The following is a 12,964-nucleotide window of genomic DNA, read 5'->3' as shown; positions in this document are numbered from 1 at the left end:
GTCTGAAGACATTTTTTGTTACCACAACTAGGGGAGTGTGCTATTGGCATCCAGTGGGAGGAGAGGTTAGGGATGCTTTTAAACATCCTATAACACAGAACAGCTCCTGTCCCTCAACCAAAGACTTATCTGACTCAAAATGTTAATAATGTAGGAATCAGTAATCTGTAGGTATATATCTAGGAGTGGAATTGCTGGATTACAGGTTAAGAATATGCTGTTTTAATAAGTGGCCCAAGAGTTTTGTGAAGTGCTCATACCATTTGATATTCCCACCAGCAGATTGAGAATTCCAAGAGATTTATATCCTTGCTAACACTTGGTATTTTTTGGCTTTGTATTTCATTTTAGTCATGCTGGTGGTTTGAAACTTCTGTTTAAAAAGAGTAGAGAATCTGGCATTTGTTCTACATGTAATATTTAATTTGTTTGACACTGCTTTTTCTGATTTTAATAGTAAAAAAAAAAAAACTTGGAAAATGCATTAAAAAAATAAAACCTACACTATCTCATCACTATTCACATTATATTATTTGCTTTAATTCTTCCCCTCACTCCCAGAAGTGGAGTTTTGCTTAAGACGAAGCTTTATATCCTGCTGTTATTAACTCTTGTTTTATAATCATGCTCTTTTCAAATCAGGGTCACATTTAATCATCAGAGAATTAGGAAATATCACCCACAGATTGTTCTTCTCCATTCCAATTTAGCTGAATTTTATTAAGTCTTAACATGGAGGTCTGTTATCATGGCCATAATGCTAAACCCTAACTACTAACACTTATTCTTAATTTAAATATCCAAATGCTAGTCTTAAACCTAATAATACAAACCCAGTCCCTAGCTAATGCATTCTCCCCAACTTTAATTCCCAGTGTTTCTTAAAAGAAAAATACACCATGTATGTTCTGAATTTAAATAAAAATAACTTCACTGTAACAAATTTACTGTAGCATTTATTTTCTGATTTTAAAGGCATTAATAGATTCATTGTAGAAAATTTGAAAAATAGGAAAAGCATAAGGAAGAAATAAAAATGTTATCCATTTTTGTGGGTGTTGCTGGCATACCACCTATTAATTTACACAAATATATATATATCTATCTCATATATTCTTAATACAGAATTAGGAACCTTTCCCATGCCATTAAGTACTAACATTTGACTACAATATGTTTCATAATGGATGTGTAGTATTTGGTGGTCCATCAGAATTTTAAATTAAATATTCAAGAAGAATCATTAAGTTAAGAGAAAGATTTCTTGTCAGGCAAGTATCAAACTTCATTTATTAGAATTTTTGGATTTGTTGAGTGTATGGCAGCTGTTACTATAATATTATAAATGGAGTTTAGTATAGGCCTATAGCTGTTGGCTATAATTATGTTTGCCCCTTTTAATACTGTTTTTCTCTAGGTACGCAGACAGCACATGGAAAGATGCTTGCATTTCTTAGTGGAGGAGCTCAAAGTTGTGGATCCTTTAGAAGCACAGAATCGTATCTTTTTTGTTTCCGCAAAGGAAGTCCTTAGTGCTAGAAAGCACAAAGCACAGGGGATGCCAGAAGGTGGTATGTATTCAATATAGACTTCCTTTTGAAATTCATGTATAGATTATAAAAATGGCATTCTAGAAATCCTATCTTGCTATTTACTAGATTTTTAAATCTTCACCTAAATATTACAGGTGGGGCACTTGCAGAAGGATTTCAGGCAAGATTACAGGAGTTTCAGAATTTTGAACAAATCTTTGAGGTAGGAATTTTGTGAATGTATTAACTAATAGAAAACCCTAGCATTGGTTGAAGAGTGATCACAATCTTCTGTTTTCACTACTTAAATCTTTGTCAATAACCTTTGCTATTATTTAGTATAGTTTCTGACACAGCAAGTGAAACAAGGAGAGTTTGAAGAAAGTCCCTGCAAAATGGATGACACGTAAGAATAGAGAATTAAAGATTGTAATTTCTTCTTACTCTTTTTCCTTATGTATTTGTATTTAAATGAGACACTTTTCTGGTGTGTTGTGCAATGAGTGAAATTCCCTATATTCAGTAGTTAAGGATAGGATTAAAGAAATGTAATTGCTGTTGGGGTGGATAATAGAGCAAAATGAACATCTTTTTTCTTTTGTACCATACTATTTGCAGAGAGAGATAGAACGTAGTTAATGTCATTTGACAAAAGTATTACATTTCTAAACTGTATTGTCATCTGTTGATTCTCTACGTTTTATGCCAAATGTCCTGAACAAACAAATACAAAAAGAATTAAGATAAAGGTCCTGTATTTTAGGAATCTGGTAGGAACTACTGAGGTTCGTGAATAGCTAACGTGTGTGCAGCACTGGGGATGGAGGATGCTTCCTTATGTTTTGGTCTAGGTGTTTTATTCAGACATTAAAACTCATCCTACATTTGACTGAAAAGTTCTTCAGATGTTAATCTTCTTACCTCTTATTTAGCTCTGTCTAGCTTGCTTACTAGATTGCATGTCTCCTCCTTACCCCAGATGAACACAAATACTTCAGAACTGAAAAGACTTCCGTCTGTAATTATTCTTCCTTGTAAGTAGTAAATGCATGAATAGTAAGGACATGAATGTTGAATGTACTTGGCAGAATTTTTAAAGTTACACATTTGCTCACTATCCCCCATTTTTCATTTGGTGAGAGGGAGAAAGACCATTAGGTAGATGAAGGTAAAGTGTTAAAGAAAACCCACTCCCAGCTATCTTGGTAAGGTGTCTCTAATTGTTCAGAGGCCCCTGGGAAATCAGCAGATACCCTCTCAAGTTAAGGCAGAGGATACATGATGTCCCAGTTACTCAAAGACCATTGTTTATTATCTTTCCCTTTTGCTTTTGCAAAAGGTTCAATGCTCTCCTCACTCATCAGTTACAGTCATTTTATCCATGGGGAAAATATCGGGGAGAGTATCTGTTGTTGTTTCTGTTTTCTTTTCTTACTTACTGAGTTTTTCTTTTGTCTTGTGTCTGTCATTCATTTTTCCTACCAAATCATATACTATTCAGTTATACATTTATACCTCTTTCCTATTGGTTCCTGGTACAGCTTTTGCTTTCCCAGAATATCTCCTTGAAGAGATGGGAATGAGAAGAATAAAAGATGTGCTGTAGAGCACTGGTTCCCACACCCGGCTGATCATGAGAAACCCGAGGTACTTTAGAGAACTGCAGCTTCCTGACCTGCCCCAGAGACTGATCCAGTAGGGCTGGGATGGACCTAGGAATCTGGTATATAGTCAGAGCTGCAGTGATGGCAACAATCAGGCAGACTTAGGAACTGTTCTTTCTAGTGTTTTTGAAAGAAACATGGTATTTCTCTTTTTTACTGTAAAGGTTCATTTGAGAATCTAAAAGTGATAAATGGACAAAACTGAGCAGGAGATTTTTTTTTACATGAAGTTGTAGAGAATGTCAGGCTTTAGAGGTTTGAAATTTTTGTTTAAAACTATGATAGATGTAAAATGAGCATCAGCTGGAAATTTTTTGTATTTACCTCAAGAAATAAACAGATAGGCAAAAAATTTTGTCTGGATGGCAAACCTCTTTTTGGTAACTACATTGACAACTCTTCAACATTTATCCAAAGCTGAAATTTATTAATTAAAAAATCAATTTTGGTAATTTATGATTGCCTATAAATTTGTGCATTCCTGAGAATTTATAATTTCATAGTATAAAATTATTTAAAATATTTTATATCCCTTATCTATATATCTATATAGACTTATATATGGATATATATAAAGGATACAAGAAATGTCTATGTATTTTAAACATTAATTGGATTTGCTAATGATTTGATTGCTTTGCTCTATCCAAAGACCCAGGCCTACTCCTTGGTTAATTTATCAATTAATAAATAACATTTTTTGAGTTTTGTTCATTAAATTCTCTGTTTCCTACTGCTTTCATAATATAAGTGGAATTGTTTTTTGCTTTTTGATCTTTGAGAAAGAATTTAGGGCTATGAATTTGTGAGTGTAGCTTTGGATGTACTCTTTGGGTTTTAGTATCCAGTTTTCATTGTTGATTATTTTTAATTATAGTTTTTGGCATTTCCTATTGAATACAGGAGTTATTGAAATTCAAATGTTGGATTCTTCTCATCTAACTTTTCTTGGTTTCTTTGTGTTGTAATCACAGAATGTGGTGGCCTTTACACACATTTTCTCTGTTTCTAGAATTCATTTTTGTGTAAGTTTGTGTAGTCTTATAAGATAGTTTTTGTGAAAAGAAAAACTTTACCAAGTCACCATTTTTATCCAATGGTCTGATCTTTGCAGTGGACTTCTTGAGATTCATTTGGTTTAAAAGAAGCTAAATACTGTGAATGATCAGGGTACCAAGTTAAATTTTAAGTCAAGTAAAATCAATCAAGAAAATCAATGTTGATTCTGTTAATATGTTTTCTTATTGTTTTCAGCCTATATTTGAACAGATGTATATTCTGAAGGCAGTTTAGAAATCTGAATTTTTTGCCCAAATATTTGGCCATTAACTATTCTTAATAGTTTTGGTTGCATGATAGAAAAGAGGTATAAAATAAAATGTCAGTGAATTTCTTGTAAAGGACATTCTTGGGACAACTGGCAAAGTTTGGAAATAGACTGTATGTTAGGTTAATAATATTCCCAGTGATAAATGTTCTGAGTACAATAATTATTTTCTGGTTGTACAGGAAAATATCCCCGTTCTTAGGAGACACATGTTAATATATTTAGTAGTAAGGTTGTGGTGGTTGCAATGATCTGTCAAATTGTGCAGCAAGAAAATATATATACAGGTATGTATAAAAATATATGAATACCTGCATAGACTTATCTCTACATATTTGTATGGAAAGAAAGAAGGAAAGGTAAACAAAGCTGAATGTTAACATTTGGTATATTTACTTGAAAGGTATATTGTATCTTGGTGTTCTTTTTTGCCCTTTTCCTGTCCATTTAAAATATTTCAGAATAACACATTGGCAGTGGTGAATAACATGTTATTGGTTGTTTGGGGTGTGTTATTAAGGGGACCTGACAAGTTTGTTTTATATTTTAATTACATATAAATATTAATACTTACAAATTTGTAACTACATATGATTAAATTGCCAGCTGTCTTCTTTAGATGCTATTAGAAAATCAGATGATCTTGAGATGTGATTATTGTTTTGGTTCTAAATCTTTAATAATTTTTAAAGCAGCCTATAGGAGACTCTGACAAGATGGAATTTAAATTGTCTGCTGTAGTATTTGAAGTATCTCCTTTGGAAATTGGAGTTCCTGATAAAATAAGTCTGGGAACTACTGCATGCTGTATATGTCCCCACAGAGATTCTTCAGCATATTATGTTTGAAGGTCTCTGAGAAATGGTTCAGTAAAGAAACTTTATTTAAATTGGCATTTCTTACACTTATTTGGGAATAGAGTATTTCTCTTGCAATTAACTCTTGGTATTTTTATGATCAGTGGGAACATTAATGTGAGATACTTTTTAATTAGAAAAAGATTGCCTGTTTTCTTCTTTATATTTGTTCATCGTGTATTTTTGAATCAAGAAGTAACATATATTATCTAATAACCTTGGAGTTCTTTTCTTTTTGTCTGGTCTAGCTCTAATACTGTGCTGTTGTCTACAAATTTGGGGTCTTCATTGCTGATATCTAGATCTGCTTCATCGAGGAACATAAAATTTTCTTTAACTTTTTTTCTTTTAAAAACATTTTTATGCTTTTATTATAGTTTTGTTGAGGTTAATTTGGCCATTTTTGAGACCATTATTTAAAGTAAAATCAAAGCTTTTTTTAGACATTTAAAAACAAGCAGTTTGCACTTTAAATGTTGAATATTATGTAGTTATTGGTGGTTTTTGCTTTGGCATGTACAGAGCAGGAATACTGTAACTTCCTACCACTAATTTGCTTCAGGATTAGTGATAATTGAATGATGCATAAATGACTTGGTCATGAGCAGATGTGAGGCTATGCAGTGAAGAAAAATCATAGGCTCTGAGTGAAGGCTTTTAAACTGTTAACTAAATGAATTACTCTCATGTGCCCTTTAGCTAAAGAAATGAATCTGTGTTGTTTTCTATACCTCAAAATACCAAAGGTGACAGCTAAAATGGCAAGGGAGAATTTAAAACTTCCATCTTAGTGAAGTGAACAAAATAATCATTTTAGAGACGTGAAGGCAAAATGGATTAAAAATAGAATATTGAATGAATACGTAATATACTAATGATTTTAAGATAACAAATACAGTGCCAGAGTATTAAGTGAATACCTTCTAAAGCTTGGAAGCTATTTATTTTGACAAAGGATAGTAATACTTTAGGGTGTAATTACCATAATTTGTACTAGTTATGTATATAAAGTTTAGGATGAATTCATGGAAATATTGGAGAGTCTGGGAGCATATTCCAAGTTTAAAAAATTTTATCATAGAAGATAAGCATGATCTCCTAGAAAACATCTATTGTAGGTATTGTTGTGACCCAGATGAACATTTCTTGATTGTTCAAAGACCAGATAGGATTTTTCTGTTAATACTTGCAGTTACTTCCAGATGTTACATCAGTACAGAATTTGACTGTTAAAAAGTGAAAGGCCAATTTTAATTTGATCATTTTGCAAGCTTTAATGGTGAATCACAGTAAATGTTTTAAATAACAAGTAATTTGCATATATATTGAAATTGAGATAAAATTTCACATTCATCATATGTGATACTTTCTAATATATTTTCTTCTGTTTAAAAAAACACTGGTCATGAAACATTAACTGATTTGTACAACTATTAATGAGTTTTGAGCTTCAGTTAGCTTGAAGGTGAAACAGATGAGATAAGGTCTTCTGACCTGTATGCACACAGTATAGACCAGTGACAATAGTAGGGTTATCTTTGAAATAGCTATAGATATTTTTCTATAGACAATTTGAACTATTAGGTTGTTGCTGTTAAAGAGTATTTTTCAATTTGTTCAAGCTTTAATCTACAGAAGTCCTTTTTAAATAACCTTATGTGAATCATAGCATTCAACTAATATTTTTAATGTAGAATTCTAATTCATGGCCCAATTAAGAACTTTATTAGGTTATTGATTGCAAATATGAGAAAAATCAAGGTAGATGGACTAGAAGTAAAGGTGATCCAAGTAAAATTAATAATTCTAATGAGGAAACGTTTTGTAACATTGAAAATAGTACCCTGTTTATTTATTTTTAAATGTAATACAGTCAAAGAACCATTGCACATTACTGTGTAAAATTACACAAAGATATGAACTTGCTGTTAAAGCCTTTTTACTTTTGAATCCTTGTAATTTTTTTTAACGTTTACAATTTTAAGTTGTGTTTATCATACATTTATTTTCTATCCTTATGTGAACAGCAAGTTTTTGTGTTTAAATTCCTGAAAATGTTAGGATGGAATTACAGTAATGTGTTATGGCTTGGGCCCTCGCAGGAGTGTATCTCGCAGTCAGCAGTGAAAACAAAGTTTGAACAGCACACTATCAGAGCTAAACAGATTCTAGAAACTGTGAAAAACATAATGGATTCAGTAAACGTGGCAGCAGCAGAGAAAAGGTATGAATTCATTTTATTGCAAAATAAAAATGTTTTTGTGTCAATTCCTTAGACACTTAGAATTCCTTAGACTACGGTTCAAATTGTTACATTATTAAATACTTTTCACACTAACATCAACCTTGTAGGCTTGGCAGATGCCTACTTACATGATTTTAAGTGAATATTTGAAACTAATTATTTCTTCTACAACCTTGAACACATCATTTACATTCGCTGGATCTCAGTATTCTCGTGTGTGAGTTGTGATTTTAAAATGTTCAGTGGCTTTAAAATATCTTTAAAACAGTGGAAGAACCACTTCTTCAAGCAGGATTTTTCAAAGACTTCCAAAACAGGTGATCCTCTTTTTTACATTCAACCCATCACTCATCTTTCATATATGCATACATTGAAACCTTGAAATGACTCTTTTATGCCAGTTGTGGCTTTTTATTGGCTTGTAAACGAACAAGGTGATACTGCCTGCCAGCCAGTGAATGTGGTAAACACTGCTCTATATGTCATACTGTACTGCAGTATTTTATTCCATTATATTATCTTACAAAGGAGAAAACAAATACACAAAAGTACTAACACTATCGAAAAAAAAAGGGTAGTTCTTACAAACTTGATACACCTGAAACAAAGATCAGGATATTGTTTTATGTGACAAACAATGTGAAGCCTCATTTGGACTTCGAAGTGGGCTTAAGCCAATGAAAGGAAAGATATAAAGCATCTAAGAGTAAGACCAAGATGACATAAAAATTGGGAATTTTAAATGTACTTGATTTTGCTGGGAACAAAACTCCACTCATATCTAAGTCTGTTGCCTAATTTTGACGCAGGAATGCATTATGTACAAAATTAGAGAATTTGCAGAATTTGTTAAAACACAAGGGTCAGAACCCTAGAGTCTGATCTCCAGCCCTGTGCACTGTTTCTGTATTATGAGCTTGGTTGCTTTATTATGATAGCTAAAGTGAGTATTGGTCAACCGGATTGACCTTAATATCACTAATTTTTATGAAAATATAGGACATTGAAATAAATCTGGCACAAAAAAGATGTGATTTGAGGATGGTTTGTATGATTATGTCTTGGGAACTCTTAGCTAAAGATAATCTTAAAATCTTTAGGCCATTGTTCTCCTGTATCATCCAAGTTGACAAATTTTAACAGATAGTAAATACTCTAGGCTTTGTGGGCCATGCTGTGTTTTTTTGCACCCACTCAATTCCGTGGTTTTAGAGCAAATACATGTACACAATAGGCACAGGAATGCAATGTGGCTCTATTTGAGGAAAGCTTTATTAGCAGCTGGCTAGATTTGGCTTGCAGGATGCTATTTACTGGCCCCTGTTTATTAAATATAGTCAGTATTGAGTTGGGTCTATTTTGACTGTTTATATCTATGAAGTGGGTGGAGATTTTAGAATCATTATTAATCCTTTGTGGGATTCAGGTGCCACATTAGCAGAGAGACAGTTTATATCCAAGCTTCTGTGAAACATCTTATGAGTGAAATATTTGAATCCTTTTAGATGTTGAAATACAGTTTGGTTTTTTTGTTGTTGTTGCTTTTGGATCACACTAACAGATGATTCCATGTGTGAGTGAGTGAGTGTGCTTAATTTCTTTGGGGCTTTAATATACCCTGATAATGATGACTCTTCATACTATTATAGGGTTTATTCAATAGAAGAGAGGGAAGACCAAATTGATAGACTGGACTTTATCCGAAACCAGATGAACCTTTTAACACTGGATGTTAAGAAGAAAATCAGGGAGGTTACAGAGGAGGTGGCAAACAAGGTGGGTAACATTAGCTTTGTGACTGTAATATCTAGGAATGAGAGTATTTTTGATAATATTGAAAATGTTATCTGTTACCTTAAAGGAATTTTTTTTAAGTTTTTTTAACTTGATTTTTTGAGCAGTCAGTAATCTTTAAAGTTTTTAATTCTGATTTTTAAAATATTTTTAGGTTTCATGTGCAATGACAGATGAAATTTGTCGACTCTCTGTTTTGGTTGATGAATTTTGTTCTGAGTTTCATCCTACTCCAAGTGTATTGAAAGTATATAAAAATGTAAGTTAAATTGTAGTTAAATGTTATTCAAATACAGTTTCCTTACCTTATTCTTACTCTTATTCCACTCTTTGGTGGTTTGGCCATTCTAGTCTTTACGTGGCCATCAGGACACGATTAAACTATTAACATCTCCTGTTTACTCTCATAATAAACATAAACTGTAAAGTATACAGAAAAGTTATCCTCTTAGAAAAGAATAAGATCAATAAATGTTTACTTTTTTTTTAAGTTTTTAATAAAATCTGCATATGTTCTAGGGAAAAAATAATGTGGTCATTTACCCATTGTTAACAGGAATTAAATAAGCACATAGAAGATGGAATGGGAAGAAATTTGGCTGATCGGTGCACCAATGAAGTCAATGCTTCAATGCTTCAATCCCAGCAAGAAATTATTGGTAATTTTTATATCTACAAGTTCATGTGTGTAGTTTTTTTGTTTTTTTTTTTTTTGGTGAAAGATTTACTGTAAAATCCTTTAGGTATTTTATAAGATGTAAAACATTATATACTGTTGTTTCTTAAAATGAAATTTTGTTCTTTTTAGAAAATTTGAAGCCATTACTTCCAGCTGGTGTACAGAATAAACTACATACACTGATTCCTTGCAAGAAATTTGATCTCAGCTATGACCTAAATTGCCACAAGTTATGTTCAGATTTTCAAGAGGATATTGTGTTTCATTTTTCCCTGGGTTGGTCTTCCCTTGTCCATCGTTTCTTGGGCCCTACAAATGCTCAGCGGGTGCTTCTAGGATTATCAGAACCTATCTTTCAGGTATTATATATACATGTCTTTTTTTTTGGAGTAGGCGTTTTACTAGGTGGATATTGCTGAACCGTGCAGAAATGTATCTGATTCTACCAGTTGAGTCTCCTTTTTTATGTGATTTTCTCTATAGAATTAGCTGTGTCAGATTTGCTTATTTGTGAGCTAGTATTTGTGATATAGAGCCATTTCTGAATTAGGTATACTATGTGTAAGAGAAAGCCAATCTCAGACTTCTCATTCAGTACTGTTGTAGATTGTTCTGCATTCACTTTTAAAACTTTTTTTTAAGTTTTCTTATCTTAAAAGTTTTTGTTTCTATAATTCAGGTAAGTTGGAATAAATATAAGCATTTAAAAAATGTTTTGAATTTATCAATTCAGTAATTTTTCAGAAAATTTATGGAGTTGTAAAACCATTGCCACAATCCAGTTCTAGAACATTTCTGACACCCCAAACGATACCCTTATGCCCATTTGCAGTCTGTTATCATTCCTGCCTCCAACCCTACTGCCAGTCAGGCTTCTGTAGCTATCATTTTTGCTCTTCCGGGACATTTCCTATCAATGAAATCATACAAAATGTGGCCTTTTGTGACTGGCTACTTTTCACTTTAACATAATGTTCTCAGAGTTCGTTGTCATGGTGCATGATGCAACAGTATTGTAGCATATCAATACTCCATTCCTTTTTTAATGGCTGAATAATGCTACATTATGGAGATCACACATTTTACGTATCCATTCATCAATTGGTGGACATTTCAGTTGTTTATACTTTGTGGCTATTATGAATAATGACGTTATTAATACTCATGTACTGGTTTTATGTGGACATCTGTTTTCATTTCTCTTGAGTATATATCTAGGAGTGAAATTGCTAGGCCATATGGTAACTCCATGTTTAACCTTCTGAGGAACTGCCAAACTTTTCCAAAGCAGCTGCACCATTTTACATTCCCACTAGCAACGTATTAAGGTTCTGTTTCTCCACATTCTCAAGACTTTGTTATTGTCTGTCTTTTTTACTCTGGCAGATATAAAGTTGTATCTCATTGTAGTTTTGATTTTTATTTCCCTAATGACTAATGATTTTGAACATCTTTCATGTGCTTATTCATGTATCTTATTTTCTGAGATGTGTATTCAGATCATTTGCCCGTTTTTTAAATTGAGTTATTTGGCTTCTTACTGACTTGTAGGAGTTCTTGATATGTTCTAGATACAGGTCTTTACCAGATATATGATTTCAAAATATGTATGTTTTTCTAGTCTGTGGCTTGTCTTTTAATTTTTTTTTATCGTGTATTTTTAAAGTGTAAGTGTTTTAATTTTGAAGTCCAGTTTTTTTTAAAGGATGTTGTTTTTGGTGTGGAGAAATTTTTGTTTTTAATTACTCTTAAGAGTTGAGGGCATATTGTTACAGGTAGACCCATTGTATATTATGAAGATTCATTATTCTTCATGATATCATTGGTCCATGTCATAGAAGATAATTTTCAGACCATTTTTAGTTTCTTCGTATATTTATGGTGAACTCATTAATTGAAGTCATTCTTTCTGTAGATTTACTACTATAATTTTAAAAGAGAATACAATAGAATTTTGTAAATGTGACTATTCCATTTATAGTTGTTTAATTGAATTAATCCTTTTTCTCCCCAACCTTACCAGCTCCCCAGATCTTTAGCTTCTACTCCTACTGCTCCTACTAATCCAGCAACACCAGATAATGCATCACAGGAAGAATTCATGGTTACCTTAATAACGGGATTAGCTTCTCTTACATCTAGAACGTCTATGGGCATCATTGTTGTTGGAGGCGTGGTAAGAAACAGTGCTTTTTAATGTAATTAAAATTGAAATTTTTGCAAAGCTGTCTGCTAGATCAGAAGAAGAAAGGTGTAGTTACCTCTCTGTTTTCAGGATCTATAAAATGACATGAAAAGTTGTAGGTTAAAATTAGTGAATTAAGAGTTTCACAAGTGTAAATCTTTTTCAAATTTATTTTTAAAAATATAATTGACATATAACATTGTATTAGTTTTAGGTGTACAAGGTGACTTAATATATGTATATATTGTGAAATGATTACCACAATATAAGTTTTTAAACAATGGTTCCTATTTTTATATCACGGCACACAAAGAAACAACACTTGTACATTGAAGTAACAGGAATAATCCAGGTCCCTTATCTAGCCTTCTCTGAATACCAAAGGGATCTGCCTTGAAGTATTAGGTGATACTTTTTGTGGTAGTTCTTTTATGTTTAGAATTTTTTTTCTTATCATTAACAGCATAGGTTTACTTGTTTGGGTTTTTTTAAACCTTTGACCTAAAAAAATATTAACATCCCGTTTTGCAACACATTGAATCAACTTACCAAATTTCTGACAGGTTGTAAAAGTTCTTGCCTGATAGTTATGTGCTGTCCCCTTTTCAGCTTGATTTCTGATAATTTCATATTTTCTTACAGAGAAAGAATATACATTTCTAAAAAATGGGTCTGACTTAG

The 12,964-nt window shown here is 32.3% G+C and overlaps 1 protein-coding gene across 1 annotated transcript in view; it reads left to right on the top strand.

Moving 5' to 3' along the window:
• The window catches only part of MFN1 (mitofusin 1), a 31,993-nt gene that overhangs the window by 13,167 nt on the left and 5,862 nt on the right, over positions 1-12,964 (top strand). The window contains exons 8-15 of the mRNA XM_010947810.3: positions 1,418-1,571; positions 1,688-1,755; positions 7,483-7,604; positions 9,275-9,401; positions 9,574-9,678; positions 9,976-10,078; positions 10,228-10,457; positions 12,122-12,274. Coding sequence (XP_010946112.1) covers positions 1,418-1,571; positions 1,688-1,755; positions 7,483-7,604; positions 9,275-9,401; positions 9,574-9,678; positions 9,976-10,078; positions 10,228-10,457; positions 12,122-12,274 — 1,062 coding nt within the window. The remainder of the gene's footprint in view (positions 1-1,417; positions 1,572-1,687; positions 1,756-7,482; positions 7,605-9,274; positions 9,402-9,573; positions 9,679-9,975; positions 10,079-10,227; positions 10,458-12,121; positions 12,275-12,964) is intronic.

The sequence above is a fragment of the Camelus bactrianus genome, chromosome 1, assembly GCF_048773025.1.
Source record: "Camelus bactrianus isolate YW-2024 breed Bactrian camel chromosome 1, ASM4877302v1, whole genome shotgun sequence".
NCBI lineage: Eukaryota > Metazoa > Chordata > Mammalia > Artiodactyla > Camelidae > Camelus > Camelus bactrianus.
This window is presented reverse-complemented; position numbering and strand designations above follow the sequence as displayed.